The sequence below is a fragment of the Hippocampus bargibanti genome, linkage group LG12 (assembly GCF_051943395.1).
Source record: "Hippocampus bargibanti isolate YZ-2025 linkage group LG12, ASM5194339v1, whole genome shotgun sequence".
Lineage (NCBI taxonomy): Eukaryota > Metazoa > Chordata > Actinopteri > Syngnathiformes > Syngnathidae > Hippocampus > Hippocampus bargibanti.
Window position 1 is genome coordinate 6,105,001 of NC_142745.1, and position 22,767 is coordinate 6,127,767.

Genomic DNA, 22,767 nt, shown 5'->3' on the forward strand with positions numbered 1-22,767 from the left:
ACATTTTTGAAAACTCTCAACATTTCTTAGAAAAGGCTGATAAACATTCATTATGCGTTCCGAAGACCAGGGTGTAATCTGGAAAACGAAATTCACGGAAAAATCACAACACCTAACAAAACAGTTATATGAGCATATTACAGGGGTGGCCAATGCCCCTCACAGCCCACCCTTCTAGCTCCGCCAGTGCCAGAAGGTGACTCCCACCTCCTCCTCGTGGATGAAACCTGCTCTGAATAATGTCACACGGGGCAACTCTTGATATATTGTTCCTGAGTTGTGATGTCCTTGACTGACTAGCGCACTCGAAAATGTCAATACTGCACATCCACGTCATTGGGCGACCTTCATTTACAATGGCCGTGGCTTGATCGCCACGGTGGGACAGTGGTAAAAGCATATTTAGCTCATTCTTTTGAAGTTACGAGTTTGAATCTGGGCTCTTGCTTTGCTCATCCTCTTGCTTGAATTACTTTGACATTTCAATGGTTATACAAAAACATGAAATTGTCAATCGTGCTTGTTTTTCCTCTATGCGTGTACCCTGCGATTGGCTGGTGACCAGTCCAAGCTTTAGTGTGCTTTTCGCCCAAAGTCAACGCGAATAGGCTCCAGCGCCACGTGACCCTTAACAGGATAAGCAATGTCTAAAATATACCAATGTTTCCAGAACAAATGCTTCGGAACACTTTTTTTTTTATGAATAAAGTACTGCATATTTTTAGCCAGGGTGGTCGACTGTTTAGCACGTCGGCCTCACAGTGATCAAATGTTCTCCCGGGGCCTGGTGGATATTCTCCGGGTACTCCAGTTTTACCTCGCATCCCGAAAACATGCATGGGAGGATTATTGAACACTAAATTGTTCTGAGGTGTGATTGTGAGCGGTAATAGTTGTTTGCCTTACAATTGACTGGCAACTAGTTCAGGGTGCCCTCTGTTGAGTGCAAGGATAGGCTCAAACACAACTACTGCAATCAATAGATGGATATTTTTGACATTAATAAAACTCTGGGATATAAAAATAAATCTTTTGCCATATTACTTAGGAAAAACGGCCAATTTTCACCAAAGCTGTCTGTGATTGGTGAATTAGCACGGTCCAATGACAAGACCATTATATTTAGTGTTAACTGTATTTACAATGCCAACCTAGGCAATTTCTGGAAGCAGAAAAACAGATGAGACACTGACGTGAGTATTTATCAAGTTTCAAATACAGTGAAACCTCAACTTACGAACTTAATTGGTTCCCAGACAGAGTGTGTAAGGCGAAAAGTGTGTATCTCGAAAAAAAAAATCCCATAGGAAACCATTAAAATGGGAATAATCCGTTCCCGGGTTTCCATAAAATATAGTTTTAACTAAATAAGCCTTAAAACTACACACAACATACCTTATTCTATGTATAATAAATGTGCTATTGTATTGTAATGAAAGAAATACACTGCATTGTATCATAAAGTCACTTAATTTACATTTGTGATGGTCATTGATGGCTTGATGGAATGGCGTTGGAGGTCGAAGGTCAAAGGGAATTGCTGTTTGGAAAGAGAGGCGCATTACATGAGGACTGTAATTAAAGAAATAAACTGTGCTGTAAAATAAAGTTTTATTTACCTTTTTGATGGTCGTTGATGGCTTATGGAAGGACAGTCACCTTCCATAAGGACTGGTTGGTAACTTAACCTCTGATGCTGTTCGGTCGTGTGCTTCCGCCAAAGATCACTCCGCCAGCCGTGGTGGGTGTGTATTATGAAAATAGTGCTTATTATAAGGTTTAATTTTCATCAATTTGACGTTTGTAAGACGAAAAGTTTGTAAGTTAAGGTGTTTGTAAGTTGAGGTCTCACTGTATGCTCCTTTTAATTGTCTTTAAAATGTCATTCACTTGACTCCCAACTAATTTGTCAGCATTGTTACCAAGTGAAGCAAAGAATAATAGTACTAAATTGGGGGGAGGGGGGATCATGCATTATGAATATAGTTGTAAAATTATGGGAATGTAGTATCACAAATGAAACCATGAATTCGGCAGGTTTTATGATAATTATAATTTTTAAAAAAGGAGTGAGAATTGTAATCGAAAAAAATCGGTATTGTGTGTGCAAATTGTCATTTTTGAAAGATTTACAGACTCATTGTGTAATTGTGAGAAAAAATATGAATTCTATTACATGTACAATACAATTTTATTCTCATTACTTTATGTAACTTCCGGGTTGAGTGAACGCTGGCATGTGGCTGCCGCTGCTCACTCGCAGAAAAAATATCCTGTGACTGTAAAGTGTCTGAGAGTTTTGAAAGGCGCTTATAAATGAAATGTATTATTATATATCATCAAAATAATCTTTATATTCCATTCCAAGAATTACATTTAGAATTAGAATTACAAGAACAATTATGCATTCGTAATTTTATTTTGAAAATACAGTAAAGTCTCGTTATATCGATATTCAAGGGAGTTCGAAAAAATATCGATATAACCGGGACTATCGATATATCCGACCCTGTTTGCATTTAATTTTCTCTGTGCGTGCATAGAAATAGTATCGATATAACCGGGACTATCGATATATCCGATATCGATATAACGAGACTTTACTGTATTGCATTCCGGGTGAAAAGGAACATCAAGAAAAAATATACAATAGTATGGTCAAAATGTTAAATATTACGATCATAAACGCAGAAATCCGTTAAGATGTTGGACTGTTGGGGATTGTAAATTTCACAAATAATAAACGAGTCCATTTTTTTTTGGTCACATCAGCACTGACTGCAACCTGCGCAATTCCAAATGACGATACAAATATTACATTTCCAGTAAGTTACATTTTCTTTTTGACTTATTAAACAATTATATATTCTGTGGCGACCCCTGAAGATGATTTTGGATATCTTTTCACAGCAACTCAGGAACAGTAGTAGCTCATTTGGGTGATTGACCGAGCTAGCCGAAAGGAAAAGAAGAAGATATAATATGTCTATTATTATGCCTTTCTGGACCTCACAAGCTTTTTTATTGTTTTAACATACATTCAAGTTCATTTTGATAGTAGCTTCAATTATCGTAACGCAATAAAGGAAACAGGAAGTGAGATGTAGTCCACTGGTCATAAATTTTGATAAGCAGTGCTTATTAAGCCCAATATTGTCACTTATAAAGCAAGCCGTGTGTGTGATTGTGGAAAATTCCAATTTGTGTGCCATCACCTCAGATTGTAATACAAGCGTTCATTCCCACAAATGCCCCAATTCGCTCTTTGACCTCAGTTGTCGGACAATTCTACAAGTACGTCCAGCCAAGTCGTCTTGCTATCATGCTGAATGATTTGACTTTGGAGTGCAATGAGCCAAAAACGGGATCTCAAGGATTAACTGAATCCTCAAACGGCTTTGGGCAGGGCATCAAATTATCTGTATGTCAGATGTGGTTTGATTTGTAGGTTCACTGCCCCCCCGAGTGCGGTCAAAGTCACTAATAGTAATGTAACTTAAAGCACCACTGGGGGGGGGGTTGATCCCGTTATTGTTTTGGAAGCCGATGCCTCAGATCTCAAGCGGAAAACGTCTGGAAACTGCCGTTATTATATAAGAAGTCAGACGGGAATGAGATATTGCCCAAGTGCCGCCTTGGAGCTCAAAGAGTGGGTGCGGTATGTCTCGAGCTGGTGCCATGTGCGCCTGAAATTCCTGTTTACACTCGGCGAGCTTTTTTCAAGTATGCTGCTTACCGCCCCTCCTCATCCACAGAGGATTTATTTTGCATTTATAATACGTCACCCGCTGAGATCCAATTGACTATGGTGCCTTCCACCCCGCTGCGTATCGATTCACTTTAAAGATGCACCTCATGGCACCGGATCACAAGAGAAAAATGGCCAGCTGAAAGCTTGGTGTACTGTGCCGTTATATAAGAAACTTGTGGGTATCGTCTCCCGCTTTATTAGTGGGTTTAAAGGACAACCGATGTCTCCGGACAAGTTCTGCAAAAGGGTTCTTCAGCCGTCATCTATACTTCTTTGAAGGTGTCGGACATTTCGTTCCTCATCCGAAGAGCTTTGTCAGCAAAGTTGTGCTGGTACTCATGGACAGATGTGCCAGACTTCTGCTCTGATAGGTCTCTGCTAGAAATTTGGGGGAGCAGTGGGCCACTCCCTGAAGCCAATCGGATTATTTCTATTGTTCTATCACCTCATTATCATGACTAAGCCTACGTGGTATCGGCCTAAGAAGTCTGTTGTAAGCACGGTCTAAATTAAACCTGAAACCACCATTATTATTTAGTGAAAGATTTTGCTGTTTTACAAAAAATGCTTTTTTTTACTCGCTTTTCAAACCAACTATTTTAATAATAATAATAATAATAATAATAATAATAATAACAACAATACATTTCATTTCTAAGCGCCTTTCAAAAATCTCTTTAGTTAAGACTTTAACCTCATTGTTGTCAATTGAGTGGTGGCTTGTTTTTAGGTGCAGATGTGCTGCAGATTGAGGCCCACTAGTATTGCCCCTATGATGTTGATAAAGTATTTTTTTGAGCATCGCAAGGACAATACTAGTGGGCCTCAATCTGCAGTACATCACAGCCACCTCTGTCCATTATGTATATAGGGGCCAGGGTTACCAGCACAACTTTAGTTCGGTGACGAAGCTCTTTGGATAAGGGGCAAAACATTCGACATTTTCAAAGAAGTACAGATGACGGCTGAAGGAACCTTTTCCTCGATGGACCTCACCTGTATGACTGAGAGCCTACACAGATTGTGTTGAGGGGGTGGCCATTATCACAAACAACACAGTTGAAAATGTCACCAATTATAAAAGCTTTATTCACTGTGCGAAATGATCCTAATTATAATCCTGACTAAAAGAAAACATGGTAGTTCATCTTGCTTTTATTTGGTTTTACTCCCTGGTGCTTTCTACTATCTTTGTGACTGCTTTAATTCCTGTGTATGATAGCTGTTAATTAATATTAAGCGATTTGTTACAGTGTCAGCTGTTGTTAAAGCGCGATATAAATCCATATGTATGGATTGCATTGTATTATTTTCTTATCTTTTGTTTGAAAATGATTCACATTTATGCAAATGTGTACTGACAACTCATTTTCATAGAGACATAATACCCGCAGTGAGTCTGGGCTGGCACGATTATTTTTCCAAGAGGGGTGTTGTGGGGGGGGGGGGGGTGATCGTATTACAGAATGAATGAAGAAACCATTGAGACGTACTACTTTTGGGTGAATTTGGGTGAACTGTCAGTGTTTCAGTCTTTGTCATCATATATATGACGAGACACTGTCGCGACACATCTTTAATATCGGGTGCTCAAAGTGCATCGTTTTCCCCACGCCTCCAAGCTATAATTTTTCCTTACATTCCTGTCTTTTATTCAGTGAAAGTTCACTTTGGACATCCATCATGTCATCATTATTTTTCTCCACAGCAGAGAAAAACCTTTTGTAAGCCACTCAAGCCTTCAAGTGTCCCCCGTATTATGCCTGCCCACCATTTCACAACCATTAACATAATTTGCTGCTATTTTTATTTTTTTTTTTATGAAACCACCTTGAACAACTACAGTACGTACTCGCCCACCACATCAGATACATTATTAAGACAGCATTTGGGCTTCAATTGTCGTGTCGGTTGTCATTCGGTAAAGCGGGTGTGACAAATGTGTCTCAGTGGTCGGCATTTGGGTGAAAGCACAGCGAGCCCACACGGTAACATTCCATCACGGTGTCATGAACGTGGGTGCACAACAGCAAGAGTGGCTCCTTGAGACAGCCTTCAGACTATGCTTATACAGAATCCCCTCTCCAAATGAGACTTTGATCCTCACAGAGCCCACAAATAATTATTTTCACGTCTCCTTAAAATATTGGGGGAAAAAAAATCCCGTTCTTATCCCCTAAGACATTTTGCCCTCTAACCATAAAGCGAAAAATGTTCCGCATGTACACATTTCACAGCTACATCTAGTTTTACAGTGTTTTGCCATGTTACCAAAAAATTACAAATATTGTTTTTTTTCTCCAAATATTGGATATTAACTCATTCACTGCCAGTCATGTGTAAAAATAATAATGATAAATAATACTTTCGATTTATAAGCGCCTTTCAAAGCTCTCAAGGACCATTCCAGTGCCAGGGTTTTTGTCATTATCAGTCAAATTCCAGGACCAACTTAATATTGAGTTTTAGGACTACATAAACATTCAATACAGCGTTAGAAACCTTAGACTCTCTTCTTTCATCAGAAAAAAAAGTAAATTCCTAAATGATATGGGTCTGGAGTTATATGAGCTTGAAATGAGGGCAGCTGTCCAAAATATAATACATATTGATTTATATAGCGCTGTAACAACAGCTGAAACTGTAACAAAGCGCTAACATGGAAAAAAGGGGAAATACTGCCCCCGTGTGGAAGGGAAAAGAGGTCTGACAAGCGCTTTATCACCACTCAAACAAAAAAAAAAAACGGAACAAATTTGACAATGGCGCTCTATGTCATATTTTCCTGAATGGCAGTGAATGAGTTAAGTCACAAAAATATAGATGAATATTTAAATTTGCAAATGGGGCTTCACTGTATTCAACTTGCTATATGTCTCACAATCGAAATGACGACGACCTCTATGACGACATACCTTTTTTGAATTTAAATCTGTTGTTCTTATTCGTTTTATTTTGCCGACTATCTCATCTTAAACACCAACACACAACTAATATGCTTGCCCTTTAAAGGCAATCCAAGCAAGAGGCAATTTCTGGAATACTAATGTTGAATATAACAAAGGGCAAAACCTAATTTACTTTGGATAACCGATGTTCCAAAATTGTGCACAAGCTTTGAGTGGAGTCATAAGAATGACCACATCAAGGTTAAAAATTCCAGAGTACACTGATTGAGAGATTTTAAAAATTTGTAATAGGTCATAATAAAGAGATAGTCGTTAATAAAATCTTTATTTAACTGCAATTACTCGCAATCTGACAATTTAAAAAAACTCATAACCAGGAATAATAGTGAAATAATGCCAAGACTCCAAAGCACTTTATGCATTGCCGGATCGTCCGGCATCCTTCCAACATTCATCCAAAGACACTATTTTGCTTTTGAATGTCCCGTGTTAGACAATTAGCATTGCTCATGCGGCCAAATAAGGGCAATGAAAGTATTCCCGAAGCATCTCGGTATGATGCTGTCATGATCTGGTTGGCGACCAGCGGGTAGCGACGTCAGCCCTGCCTGCAGCCTCGCAGGTGCTGGTCGTTTAATCATTGACACTTAAAAGGACACCCGGCACGATCATCCTGTGCCGGTTCATTGTTTGTCTGCTGCTTGTTTGCTGCATGCATTGTGCATGTGTTTGTTTAACCTTGGCGGACTTTTACTTTTGGTCTTCTTTTGCTACTTTGTATTTTTTCCATTCAGATGATTTTGATGTTTTACATTTTGTTCCTGCTGACCTTTATTTTAATGCAATTTGTCAAACAACCTCCTGCTCCCTCCTGCCTGCTTTTTGGGATCCGCGCCCGCCATCACCACCTCGCAAGCCGTGACAGATGCAGGCAGAATGGTACTCAGGAGGGCCTTCCATTTACAATGCCCAAACTCCCCCTCGCCCCAAAAAAGGCCCTATGCAACCTGGCCTGGGCATCGGTCACTTGCATGGGGTTGGGGGGGTTTGACAAACAATCATCCACATTCACATCTACGACTAAGGACAATCATTTTTAAAATTATGATATGATAATGATGATCTATTATATTTAAAACCACAACCTCTACTTATGGAAGAAATTTATGAAAAAAAAAAATTGTAAGTAGAGATACATTGTCCATATAAATGCCCTAATCCGTTCCAAGCCCTCCTCCCCCTGCCCCAAATTAGCACATCAATATTTTCTTATCTATCTATCTATCTATCTATCTATCTATCTATCTATCTATCTATCTATCTATCTATCTATCTATCTATCTATCTATCTATCTATCTATCTATCTATTTTTTTTTATTTTGTATTTTGTATTTTGTATTTTTTATTTTTTATTTTTTATTTTTTATTTTTTCCAAGCCCTCCTCCCCCTGCCCCAAATTAGCACATCAATATTTTCTTATTTATCTATCTATTATCTATCTATCTATCTATCTATCTATCTATCTATCTATCATCTATCTATATTATCTATCTATCTATATTATCCATCGATTTATCGATCTATCTATCTATCTATCTATCTATCTATCTATCTATCTATCTATCTATCTATCTATCTATCTATCTATCTATCTATCTATCTATCCATCGATTTATCGATTTATCTATCTATCTATCTATCTATCTATCTATCTATCTATCTATCTATCTATCTATCTATCTATCTATCTATCTATCTATCTATCTATCTATCTATCTATCTATCTACCTACCTCTCTCTGTCTGTCTGTCTGTCTTTTATTTATTTAACTGCTTTTTTCATTATCTATTTATTTATATATTTGTTTATTTGTTTATTGATGTGGCTACTTGTTTATTTATTTATTTATTTATTTATTTATTTATTTATTTATTTATGTGTTTGTTTGTTTGTTTGTTTGTTTGTTTGTTTATTTATTTATTGCCAAAGTTGCAAAATCGTAATCTTCTTAATGGCACAATTACTTGGACTTTTTATTTTCTTGGGAGCCACGTGGAGAGCAAATTTACAAAAAAATAAAAAACAAAACGAGCCACGATGTGCGTACCAAATGAAGTTTACATTGTGTGAGAGAAAGTATAACTTAGAGTTTAGGGTAGATGTCACAAACTGTAGTCCTGTGAACCTCGACAAACAAAGAAATTAATTTGAAAAGCAATTTGTTTGTGACTTTTACTATAATCACAATTTTTTCCACTTTACTTGAGTAATGGAATATCTGAAGCATGCCATGTAATCACATATAATTAAAGGCAAAAAAAATCATGACGGCTCAGATCGAGAAAAACTCCTAAATTGGCTCAGTTAAACCCTCTCTGCTTTCTGTCTTCATTCTGAGACCTTGCTAACGATATTTTACTGAACCTCATCTTTCACAAATACGGACAGTGTCTCTGGATGACTGCATTGTAGCCGTTTCCTGGCGTATTCCCTGTGGCTGACCAGAAGAATGTAGTTCAGGAAGTTAACATATAATTTCCTCACAAATACCTTCGTCATTGGATTAGATACAATCGATCACGATTTGTCTTTTTTTCCCCTTGCCCTTTCGCTTTTCAGGTGGCACTAAATCATGATCACTCTTCACATTAATGCTCTGAATTTGCAGTCAATCCACTGATTTCCAGACTCAAGGCCGCAAAGGAGTGGATATTCCAAGGAGAGGTTGCGTTTGACTCTGGCGATACATTCTTTTATTTGTTTTTTTTTAGTCATCAACGGCCTTTCTGTGTGGCATTTGCATATTTTCATATGTCCTTGTGCCAATTTTCGCTGACCTGCCACATAAAAAAAACATACGTATCCATTTAATTGAAGACTCTACCTTGTATTTATGCATGAATGCATATTTAAATTGTTGTTTGTCCATTTGTGCCCTGCAATTGACTGGCAAACGTCAGCAGGGTTGGACTCCAATTCCCCTTTGAGCCAAATGAGAACAAGGACTATCGAAAATGAGTGACTACAGGTTATGTGCAATGTGACCCTAATAAGAGCGAGTTTTTAAATTACATGGTGATCTTGTATTTGATGCATCAAAAACAAAAAAAAAAGAACCGATCGCTTCGTTCACAAAGTAAACCCAATTTACATTCTGACTTGGTGTGCCGCAAGGATCAATTTTAAGTCCACTATTTATTCCCAATATATATAAATGACAAAATATTGTTATTGTCTTGGATTTGTTTCGCCTTTATTAGTCTCACAGCAGCAAAATTTACATTCCACAACAGCAAAGTTATGGAAGGAAGAGGAAAGTGTTAAGTGCCAACAAGACGCTGTCATCCAAGTCCCTGCTAAACGCAAGACTGGCTGAACAGGAACCCAGGAAGACATTTCAAACCACAACTAACTGCAAAAGACTCACCAAACGCGATAAAACAATATAGTTCCCTATTCTTTGCAATAAAAAAAAGATGTCCTGCAGCATATTTAGGGTGCATAACAATCAAATAATATCAGTAAATGAAACTATTTACTTAGGTATGATTCTGAATAATGGTTAAAAATAATTAGATACGTAAAATAGTCAAAACAAGACTGTATTGTTGTCATTTTTCCTTTAATTCCGCTTTTATAGAGACTTCTTCTTCTTTTTCTTTCGGCTTTTCCCTTCAAGGGGTCGCCACAGCGAATCAGTGTCCTCCATCTTCAGAAGTTTGATTCGCAAGTTTGTTTTGGCCAAGCTTTTACGTTAGATGCCCTTCCTGACACAAACCTCTGTATTTCTCTGACACGGGCAATCATTTTCTCATATCTATCATACTGCACCACCGAGATCTACCAAAGATCGACCAAAATGGAATTCATCACATTTGACAAACAAACAATTAAGGTAATTGACATGAAACCAGAAAGATGGATGGCTCTGCTATAAATTTGTCAAGTTTTTACTTGTGAAAACGTCAATTCAAAGACATGAATTCTGTCATGGCTTCTTCTCAGTTTTCATTGCCAGATTTCAAAACTCATAAACACCACTTTCATCACTTTGCTGCTGTGAAATGTAAATTTCTCCACTGTGAGACTAATAAAGGCAAATCCAATCCCAATCCAACACCATTCCAAAGCTCTGCCAGGAGGGCCTGTGTCATTATTATTTTTTAGCCTTCTTTTGGACAGCTCTGTTTCTCTTCTAAATGAGTCACACGTTGGAATTTGCTTACTAATTATTCCAACATTGCTTTTAAATAATGCCCATTATTGAATTGTTTCGATCTTTTCATGTAATCAGTATTATGTGCAAAAAGCGTCCTGTGGTCAAGTACTGAGAATTACTACTCGCTTGTTTTTTTTTTTATATAGTACTGTACTGCTGTTAATGAATATCCTCAGGTAACTCCACGGAAATATGAATTCTCAGAACAGCTTGATTGATACAAGTGTGTTGTTTTCCGTGCGCGGGCGTAGCCGTCAAAAATTGTGAACGCGCATGAATGTGCGACTGGTGCGCGACGCCCCCTAGCGGCTTTTATGGAGCAGCCCTGTTTAGTGGGACGTGTCTTTGACTGGAACATAACAGCATACATATGCTGTGGCGTTGTTCTTGTGATGCTCATTTCCAGTCCGAGCGAGGAGTTGGCCGTAGCTCTCCTCTTTTTTGTGGCACTTTTATCCTCACTTTTCCACTACTTGATATTTGCTTGATAATGACGCAATGGGTCTTTTAACACCAATCAGTGAGTTATTATTATTATTGACATTTGTTGTTATTATTTTGTGTGTGTGGTAGATGTGTTGTCTTACCTTTGTCAAGAACTGGATTTGGACGCCGATTTCCGGACTAATGCATCGAAATTGCCCTAATCGACTCACGTAGAATGTTTGGAGGTTCTCTGGCGTGACGCACGAACTGCGCCAATGGAGAGTTTTTTGAACCAAAGTGATGCGTGGCCGGTAAATGCCTCGTGGTCCTCCGAGTCCAACCACACGAACCCCTTAAAGAGGGACGAGGAGGTGGCCAAGGTGGAGGTGACCGTCCTCGCCCTGATTCTCTTCCTGGCGCTCACGGGCAACCTGTGCGTCCTGGCGGCCATCCACAGCGCCAAGCACAGCCAGTCGCGCATGTATTATTTCATGAAGCACCTGAGCATCGCCGACCTGGTGGTGGCTGTCTTCCAGGTCCTTCCTCAGCTCATCTGGGACATCACCTTCCGTTTCTACGGGCCGGATCTACTGTGCAGGCTGGTCAAGTACCTCCAGGTGGTGGGCATGTTCGCTTCCACTTATATGCTGGTGCTCATGTCCGTGGACAGGTGCCTGGCTATCTGCCAGCCTCTTCGCTCCCTGCACAGGCGGAAGGATCGCTTCTACGTGGTGTTCTCCTGGAGCCTCAGTATGCTCCTCAGCATTCCTCAAATGTTCATCTTCTCGCTCCGGGAGGTGGGCTCGGCCGGCTCCGGAGTGCACGACTGCTGGGCCGACTTCGTCACGCCGTGGGGCGCCAAGGCGTATATCACGTGGATCAGCCTGACCATCTACATTATCCCGGTGGGGATCCTGAGCGTGTGCTACGGTCTGATCAGCTTTAAAATATGGCAAAACTTTAAGCTGAAAACCAGACGGGAGCAGTGCATGAGTCTGACGCCCAAGATCGGCAAAGGAGGCAGCGCGTTGGCGCGGGTGAGCAGTGTCAAACTCATCTCCAAAGCCAAGATGACGACCGTCAAGATGACTTTTGTCATCGTGCTGGCGTATATCGTGTGCTGGACTCCCTTCTTCTCCGTGCAGATGTGGTCTGCGTGGGACTCTGCCGCTCCACGGGAGGGTGAGTAGAAATTATTTCACAACCCTTCGCTTTAATCTGCGCGTAAAAGCCACTGTGCGGTCTTCCTCAACCTTCATTGGACCCAAGGTGCATGTTTTACATTGGAACATTTAAATTATACCATGCACCAAGCAAAATGTTATAACAGCAACTGAATTTGAAGTCTATTTACTTCATTGCCATCTCAGTCCGGTAACGAAACATATCTCGCTTGAGCACGGCACCCCCCAAAAATATAGATAAATAAACAAAAAAATATCTAAATAAATACATACATAAATAAATAGTTAGCTAGCTATTTACATAGCTAGCTAGTTAGTTAGCTAACTAACTAGCTAGCTAACCAACCAACCACCTAACAAAAATACATAAATAGAAAGTCGTAGACCGTATACGAATTATAAATATTTTCGTTTGAGATTAACCATAAATGTAGTTGTTTTTTGTTGTTTTTCGAGGTGAGCACAAAGCCATTGTTTTAAATGGAAGGCAACAGGTGGCTACACAGGTGAATTGTAACGTCGCCATCTAGCGGCTGCGCGTGTTATTGGTCAGCATATCATACCTCACTAGCATTGCTCGATGTACAGACATATTTGTAATCCATGAATCATTTTAAAACCAATTCTGTAAAATGTTATCATTTACTAGGCAACTGGTAAATATTGTCTGTTTTTACATTGTTATTTGCTCGTGACCAATTCAGCAAACAGTCTGTGCGGACAGACACCAGCTCAAATATGACCTGAATGGATAGTCCTTTCCGTGTCTTACTATGGCAGTTTGGTAAAATCCACCAAGACAAACACATTTTCAATGACAATACCATACCTATTGATTTATATAGCGCCTTAACAACAGCTGAAGCTGGAACAAAGCGCTTAACATGGACAACTATCATATACATGAAATAAAGCAGTCACAAAGATAGTAGAAAGCACCAGGGAGTGAAACAAAGATCAAGTCGGAATCATGCTGAGTCGAATGCCAAATTTTACAAGTGAGTTTTGAGGCGGGTTTTAAAGATGGGCAATGAGGGGGCTTGCCGAATGTTCAGTGGCAGGTCATTCCAGAGAGTGGGACCAGCAATGGAAAAGGCTCGATCCCCTCTGAGCCTCCGTTTAGTTTTTGGCACATCTAATAATGTCTGGTCAGCAGACCTGAGGCGTCCAGAAGGTATGTAGGGGTGGATGAGTTCGGAGAGGTAAGGATGAGCGAGGCCATTTAAAGATTTGAAGACAAATAATAAAATCTTGAAATGCCTTTGTTTAGTTTTTGGCACATGACAGCCAAGCAAATAAAGATTTACTTCTAACTAATTTTGGCAGGTAATCATTTGTATTGATGAGATGTTTGATGGTGACCAGGTGCCCAAATTTGGGTGAAAAAATGGATGTCTCTATGCAGTGACATTTTATGTTTGGTACTGTGCCATCAGATTTTTCTATTCTTTCGTTTCAATAATGGTGAGTAAAAACAATAATTTGCGAATTCAACAGGAACACCTGCACAATTCGATAAGATCCATTGCAAAAGCTCTGTGAAATATCCTTCAATGGTGAGCTGTGTCCCAGTGAACAAAGCAAGCTCCACAAAGGCAGGTTTGAATGAGTTTTATCGCGCCGGGTGTGTATGCACCCGTTTTGAATCCATTTGTTTTGCTTTTAGAATGCGCTAACCGCCCTTTTCCCACGTGTCCCTCGTGTCGCTCATCTCGCTGCGCAGTGTCAGACGGCTAATCATTAATCAAATTAGTGTGCACGACCGCACGTCCACAAGCTTTATGTGTGGCCTCTGGGGCCACATTGGCGTGTCTCGTTGACATTTAACAGCAATAAGCTACAAAGCATGACAAGCGCTGTACAGTTCCCATGGTCATCGGTTAGTTGGACGTGGTTCACACCCGCATTGCCACGGACAATTGTTGTCTTTTTCGTTGCACATCTGGGAAGATGCCACCATTATTTTTAATCTACAAGCGAGCAGTGTTGGTTGGAAATAACCATTTCATAAGACCTGGTCCTGAAAATTTGCCCTTCACATACAATTGATATGCTGAGTTTTGAGAAGTCAGCATTTGAAGTCACAGGTGTACCAAAAGTGAATACAGTAAACCAGTTGCAGATTGTAAAGGCCTGCAAAGCCTTAAAAACATATGACTCATGGACTGGTTTTAATTATATTTTGACCATGAATTCTTATTACATAATACCAAATTGTCTTTCAGCTTCCTTTTATTACTTTTCCCCTGTTGTTCCCCTGCTTTCAGATGTGTGTTTTTGTATTTAAGCATTTAACCAATTACATTTCAGCCATCATTTGTTATCAAGGTCAGAAATGTACCTAGACGCCTTCACAATCAGTTCTGCAGGCCCTACTGCATAAAATGTGTCGACCAAACTGTTGATTTAACCAATCAGATTTCAAGTTGGCAACCCAAAAGGGGTTCCAACGCCTTCTAGCAGGCGCTGGTCAACGTCAGTTTTTGCAAACTATGATTGGCTAGCTAGTCATAGTATCACTAGGCGCTAATGATAACACCATACTGGCAAGAGCTAGCACACTATATCTTTAGCGAGATGCATAATTTCCCCATTGCGGGACGAATAAAGGTATTCTGATTCTGATTCTGATAATCAAATATATTGTTGTGTTGATTTAATAGCGGTTTTGTCAACCCTCAATGGCTGAAGGAGGAGAAGAAATGAATATGGTTGGAGATTTACTGTTAAAGCCATTTTCAAGACCGACTTTTCAAGAAAAGTTGGACATCATTAAGAAAGATCGAACTAGCAAAAATAGCAAATAATATTGCAATTTTATGAGGTTATTATTGATGCTTTGTCATCCTTCGCCAATCATCTTCTCTGTGGTATGAAAGAGCGACTTCTGACCCCATATCATGAATCCACACGTTGATAGTGAAAACTCAAACCGTTTAATGACAGTATTTCTTTCTTCACAAGTTATTTCCTGGCTAAATTTACCCTCAAGTACAGTACAGGATGTGTAGTAAATCACACCGCACTTTTTTACAGTGGCAGCTGCGGATTGATTCAGACGTAGCACTACTGAAGGCCTAGGTGTGACATGTACGGCCTGCCACTGCAGTATACAATTCTTTTTTTTATGTTATCATATTGATGTGAGGCATTTGAAATGTTGGGCTTTTTGCCTGAAACAAACAAACTAAAAAAAAGGACGCATATAGTGACTTTTAGGACAATCTCCCTGCTTATTGTTGTGGTTTGCGGTTGAAATTGCATCAAACTGAGAGCTGTTTGAAATAATAGGGCCCTTTTATGTGTGGCGAAGCAACAAAGCATACTCGATTGTATGTGTGTCGCCTTGATGTTTTGTTTTATCCTGCCACAAGGGGTGGAGATGTATGGGGGAATATACGTTTTCCTTATCATGTTATTTCCAAAAGCCATATCAGAAAAACTGTCCAAGAAAAAAAAAAGGTCTTCAATAATCTTTAAAACGCCCAAAACAAACAAATCACAAATTATCATAGCAAGTGTACAAAAATGTTTTTTGAAGAAGAAAATGATTCTCCTCTTTTGTGTGTGTATGTCCCTCCTTTGTAAAAGGCTCCATCCAAGTACTTGTGTGAAGGCTATCCTTGACTTTCAAGCCACATTGTTTGCTTTGGACCAAAACCGCCACTTCAGTGTGATGTAGTTCAGTTTAGACGACTCACTTGGCAAACAGAATCTTTTTTTTTTTTTTTTTTTAATTCTCCTTTCGGCATCTGTCAGGAAGGAGGCTGATGATCACTGTCCACGTGAATAACGCTCAGAAAGGCCCTAATCGTCTGATGCACGTGCCATTGTTTGCGTACTACAGATAGGCCAGAGTGCCTGCTGCCAGAGTGTAGATCACTATCCATTAGACTGACACTAATGTCAAATATAGACAGGCAGCAGACAGCACTGAACAACAAATACAAGATTGTCTATGCAGGTGCATTTTAATCCAAGAGAAAATGATCCTTTCTGTCTTTAAAGGGTTCAAATGTTTTGCTTTGGAACGTTCATATTTGTTGTGATGGTGGATTTGGGATTTCGTGATTTGAATCTTGGATTGGATTGGATTAGGCTTCATTAGTTTCGCAGTGGAGACATTTACATTTCACAGCAGCAACGTTGTGAAAGGAAGAGAAAAGGAAAGGAAGAAATAGAAAAACAAAATACAGCACCTACTGTAAAGGCGCCATCTTTAAGCCACAAAAAAAACAACAACATAAAACTAAATAACAAATAATGTGATACAACACAAAAGAAATGTCAATCCTCACGTGACACCTTACACATGTAATTATCACAGTTTACATTTCCAGCTTCTGTTTTGGATTAGCCTTTATTAGTCTTGCAGTGGAGAAATTTACATTTCACAGCAACCAAGTTATGGAAGGAAGAGGAAAGGAAAGGAAGAAGTAGAAAATCAAAATACAGGAGTTGCTGTAAAGGCAGCCACTCTTGCGACGCTATCTTGAAGTCAAAACAGCACCAAAAAAATAATATGACAACACAAAGATACGGTTATTCAATCTTAAGCAGTTTCTAACCCTTTGTTGTATGAAGCAGTTCTAGATGAAAGAGCAAAGCGTCCTTTTCACCAGTGGATCAGGACATCATGGTGCAATGTGCACGTCTGCTACAAGCTTTACCGCCAGCCGTGGTGGGTGTGTATTATGAAAATAGTGCTTATTATAAGGTTTAATTTTCATAAATTTGACGTTTGTAAGACAAAAAGTTTGTAAGTTGAGGTGTTTGTAAGTTGAGGACTCACTGTATTTTTTTATAGTTCAGCTCCTTTCGGTGTCATGGCCCAGTGCCACGATACTTTTGATTTGGCATTAGAATTGCATCCAAGCGGTGTACTTCATGATTGTTCTTTTTCATCATATTTCACTAAGTGACACTTGACTTTGCAATAGACTCTTTCACCCGGTTCAATTGTTAAGTACTGAAATGGAGTGTGAAAATGGGCCCTCTCCTTCATATTTCACCCATCCTGGTACAGCGTCTCATTTATTCTTTGGCTCGGCTTCAACACAGAAACACATCAGCGTTACGAATTTACGAAAATGATCAGCAGGCAGTAATTGTGCCCCATTAGCTGCCACCTGTGATTTCACATTTAGCCTGCGTGGCTCATTTTGATGGTGACGGGGATGTACTAAAAGACCAATGCTGACCTGGTGGCAATCTCCAACATATTGGCTGCTGAAAATAAAAATCCCCGACACCGAGCCTGCTGACTCACCCATGCTGTGCTATTGATTTGCATTCACTTGCACTTGATGACAAGAAAGTCCAGAGTTACAAACCTGCAGAAGGTGGACTATTTGTTTTTTTTTCTTTCCACCCCACCTTCTTCTTTACCCTTTCTTTCTTTTAAACGCTACCAGGATTTCACAGAAGGCAGCAAATGAGAATGGGGAAAACATTAAGAGGCAAGTTCCTTTTTGATGAAGTGGGAGGCGGTACCATCATTGACTTGATGAGCCTCAAGATGCATTTTCATTTACCTGGCGGTGATTCACAACCTGTGAGATCATTTAACACGTGTAATTATTCGAATGAGGTGATGTCGAAACATTTTGGATTTCCAGGTCCGTTGGTAGATAGAAAAAAAAAATAGCACATACAATACCAATCATTCAGAATGAAATCAAGCAAAAGAAAAACGGTCATCAGCCTCCCTGGAGTGTCGTTTTCACTGTTACGGAATGAAAACAGGCAAATGAGAATCTGGACAAACGCTGATAGGAGCAACATGTTAGACATAACTACCACAACAAGATTAGGAGAGATTTTTTTGCCCACAATATAAACATATAAACATATAAAGTGGACTATATATGAATCAGCACTCTGTATTACTTTTTAATGTGTTTCTAGTTGATCGGAGGGGTGAAAAAAATAGACAAATAATAATTAAAATTTCACACTTCAGCATAATTAGGATGAACTTTAAAGGACAACCGACTTCTCCGGACAAGTTGTGTCCATAATTTGTAAAATGGCTTCAAATGACTTCTACTGGGCGTATTTTACAAAGATTCCACCGCACATAGCTATACTTTACATTTTAAGACTCGCTCTGAACATTCAGGAAGTCTTGTTTTTGAGTTGGTGACGAGTACTCATGTGACGTCAGAAAAGGACCGCCTCCTGACCGTAAAAAAAGAGCGTCTTTCCATCACGTCAATGTATTTTGCTGTACTGTTTTTTTTTAAACCATGTGCTACAAACAAAAGCCGCCAGCAGAGGGAGTCCAAGCTCCATGAAAGGAATATATCAGCATGTGGAAACGGGCTGCTTCATTCCTCCCAGCTCGGTGGCCATTTAATTGCCTCTTTTTGGGAGAGACATTCCCCCCACCCATTTGCCTCAAAATGACACGAATAAATTCTTTAATCGATTGCAAACATGTATGCTTTCCTCTTCAGAATTATTTGAATCATATTCATAACTGGATGTGTAACAAGAAAGCATATTCTTCGAATCTGAAGCCATTGTTTTGATTCACTAGCAATGCAAGACGTCTTGGTGTGACGTCACGAACTGGGGGCGGGACTTTCTGAAAATGCCCAATTCACAGCTCAATTTTTTTGCAGATTTTGGACACTTTAAGTCATTTTTATTGGTGTTTTGCATTTGATTAAATATAACATACTGCGTGTTTTGGGTATTTTAGATGCTATAAAACGTTTTTCTGGTGTCAGTTAAAAAACAAAAAAGTGACGTTGGTTGTCCTTTAAAGCCTTCAGATAACTGTGCTGTTTAATTCATATTCCACAAATGTTATTTTAATCAGAATGATGTGTTTGGAATACTGTAGTGTGGCCACATAAAATATAATAGAAAGGTTTCTGGGTTGATTCGCTTTCCCCACCGCACTTTGGTTTTGTTTGCACTCACTGTTATTTATGGGTTGGCGATACGAATGATTATTGATGCTCTGCTGATTTACTTAACCTTGCAACATGTTTTATACATCAGTGCAGTCAGTCATTCTGTGTGGTTTTTTTTTCCCCTCTACCTAACAATTCCATTCCTGCCCTTTTCCGCAGCAACGCCCTTCATCATCTCCATGTTGCTGGCCAGCCTCAACAGTTGTTGCAACCCGTGGATCTACATGTGCTTCGCGGGCCACCTCTTCCACGACCTGCGACAGAATTTCCTCTGCTGCCCCGCACGCTACCTCAATTCGGCGCGGTGCCGCTGCGAGCGCGACTTGGACTCCAGTCACAAGAGCATCTCGTCCACCTTGGTCATTAAAAGCAACGGTAGCCAGAAGAGCATCACGCAGACGTCCAGCACGTGAGCGCTCGGGGCTGCCACTTACACAACAAGACTGTTTATTGAACCAGAAGGACATTCATTAAAGAGAAATATTTATGGTTTAAATAGCATTTACAGAACAGAGATTTAGGCTGTAAATATAATACAGTGAGACCTCAACTTACGAACTTAATTGGTTCCCAGACAGAGTGTGTAAGGAGAAAAGTGTGTATCTCAAATAAAAATTTCCCATAGGAAACCATTAAAATGGGAATAATCCGTTACCGAGTTTCCATAAAATATACTTTTCAACTAAATAAGCCTTAAAACTACACACAACATACCTTATTCTATGTATAATAAATGTGCTATTGTATTGTAATGAAAGAAATACACTGCATTGTATCATAAAGTCACTTTATTTACATTTGTGATGGTCATTGATAGCTTGATGGAATGGCGTTGGAGGTCGAAGGTCAAAGGGAATTGCTGTTTGGAAAGAGAGGCACATTACATGAGGACTGTAATTAAAGAACTAAACTGTGATGTAAAATAAAGTTTTATTTACCTTTTTGATGGTCGTTGATGGCTTATGGAAGGAGAGTCACCTTTCATAAGGACTGTTGGTAACTTAACCTCTGGTGCTGTTCGGTCGTGCGCTTCCGCCGAAGATCACTCCGCCAGCCGTGGTGGGTGTGTATTATGAAAATAGTGGTCATTATAAGGTTTAATTTTCAGAAATTTGACGTTTGTAAGACGAAAAGTTTGTAAGATAAGGTGTTAGTAAGTTGAGGTCTCACTGTATGACTAATGGATGTACAGAATATTTGAGCGCAATGAATATTTTCAGGATAAGTACGGAATAAGCCAAGCAAACAACCTTTGTTTGCTTATTTTCATGTTTTGTCCTTTTTTGATCTACAGTACAAAAACAAATATCAGCGACCATAATGGGCACACCTGCAAAGTCAATGCAACGTCGACAGGAAATGAAACTTGTACAGATTTTGTGATGCTAACTTTTAGTGGACACGTTAATCCAAAAATATCCTACCTACTATCCCTGTAAATCCATCTGCAAAATCTACACGTTGTTGCTTGCAATCGAAACGTTATTCGATTTAAATCACCCTTTTAGTTTCCCCTTCATTGCTATGAAACTTACGACAAGTTTAAAATCATTGCTGACATTGCAATAGGGGTTGATTTCTCCACCATTTTGCCGACCTCTCAGTGGGATACGGTGGAATTTGACGGACACAACAATTGCTGACATTTTCTATGAATTTAATATTGTGCATATCTATAAACTACTATATTGGTGTGCTACCAATGTAAAGGGAAGCGTAGCTGAGAGTATAAAACTTGTGTGTTGTTCACTTTATTGCAGTGGCGGGCCGTAGATTTCATCGCTAGGCCTTCAGTAGTGCTATGTCTGAATCAAGCCAAACTGGAAAAATGTGGTGTGATTTACAAGTCCTCTATAGGGTACCATTAGCCAGGAAATAACTGACCGACCTTTCTTAATGATGTCCATTTTTTCTTGAAAAGTCCGGCTTGAAAATGGCTTTAACAGGAAATCTCCAACCACATCCATTTCTTCTCCTCCTTCAGCCATTTTGGTTTGACAAAGCAGCTATTAACTCAACACAATATATTTGCTTATGCAGCTCGCTACCGATACAGTATGCTAGCTCTGGCCAGTATGCCATTGTCACGAGCCGCTTGTGAAGAGAGCAGTTTTCACAAACGGCGATTGGCTAGTCACTAGCCAATCATCGTTTGCGAAAACTCTGACGTTGACCAGGACCTTCTAGAAGGGGGTTGGGTTGCAAACTCGAAATCTGATTGTTTAAAGTAACAGTTTGATGCGACAGGTATCAAATGCACGGAACTGATTGTGAAGGCGTCCAGGTAGATTTCTGACACTGTAACAAATGATGGTTGAAATGTGATTGGTGAAATGCTTAAATACGAAAAGACATATTTTAAAACAGCGCAAAAGGGGAAAAGTAACAAAAGGAAGCTGAAACACAATGTATAATTATTTAAGAAGAATTCATGGACAAAATATAATTAATATCAGACCATGATTTTGATATTTTTAGGCCAGCAGAGAAGGCTTTGCAGGCCCTGACGGTCCGCCGCTGCTTTGTTGCATCTGTGGGCGATTGCGTAAGTGTAAAATATTTATACGATGTACTGTGAGATGTGAAAACTATTATTAAAAAAAAAAAAAAGAGAATAAAGTGAGAAAAAAGGAGGTTCATGTAAAAACGTTTTAACCATTCTTTGATCCACAGCTTGACTGATAAATTTGTAAGCCATTTTCACTCACTTGAATCATCATTATGTGTGTTGATCGAAATATTGACTCTATTCCTCGGGTCAAATCCTCAATTAAATGCACTTTAATCCAAAAATATCCTTTCTACCTTCCCTGTAAATCCATGTCTGAATAACCTAGCGTTGTTTTTTAAACTTGCACTGGGTTATTCATTCCACCCTATTTGGGTTGATTTTTTTTTTGTTAACCCAGCATTTTCAATGCCCATTTATTCCCATGCACGTCTGAGAGCACGTCGCTTACGCCTTCTGAATCTATTACGTGAAATAATCTCCCCCAATCTACGCATTCGTTCTCAATCACGGCTCATTGATTATTGCCACCCTACAGCAGGAGTGATCTGAGCGAAAAGAAACAAAGTACTGCCCACGGTTTCGTAAAGGGTATTTCTCTTAATGGTCTCATTAAAATTTGAAACAACCGATATGCATTTTATACTATGTCAAACAATCATCATAAATCTCAGAACGTTACTGCAAATTTTGGCCTGCATTGCCCACACGTGACTCTTGCCAATTGGAATCTCGCAAAGCTACATTGTATGGAAAAAAAGTAGGTGGGATATAACGGACTCATATTTAAAACAAGGTGTGTCTATCCAAGATGGTTCGACATTGCACTCTTTTTTTTAAATAA

General features: G+C 39.4%; 1 protein-coding gene across 1 annotated transcript; it reads left to right on the forward strand.

The window, feature by feature from the left end:
* Positions 1 to 11,298: 11,298 nt before the first annotated feature.
* Positions 11,299 to 22,646, forward strand: oxtra (oxytocin receptor a). The gene is made up of 2 exons (XM_089010129.1): positions 11,299 to 12,489; positions 19,574 to 22,646. The coding sequence occupies exons 1-2, from the start codon at positions 11,583 to 11,585 to the stop codon at positions 19,825 to 19,827; spliced, it is 1,161 nt and encodes a 386-aa protein (XP_088866255.1). The 5' UTR covers positions 11,299 to 11,582; the 3' UTR covers positions 19,828 to 22,646.
* Positions 22,647 to 22,767: the final 121 nt, after the last annotated feature.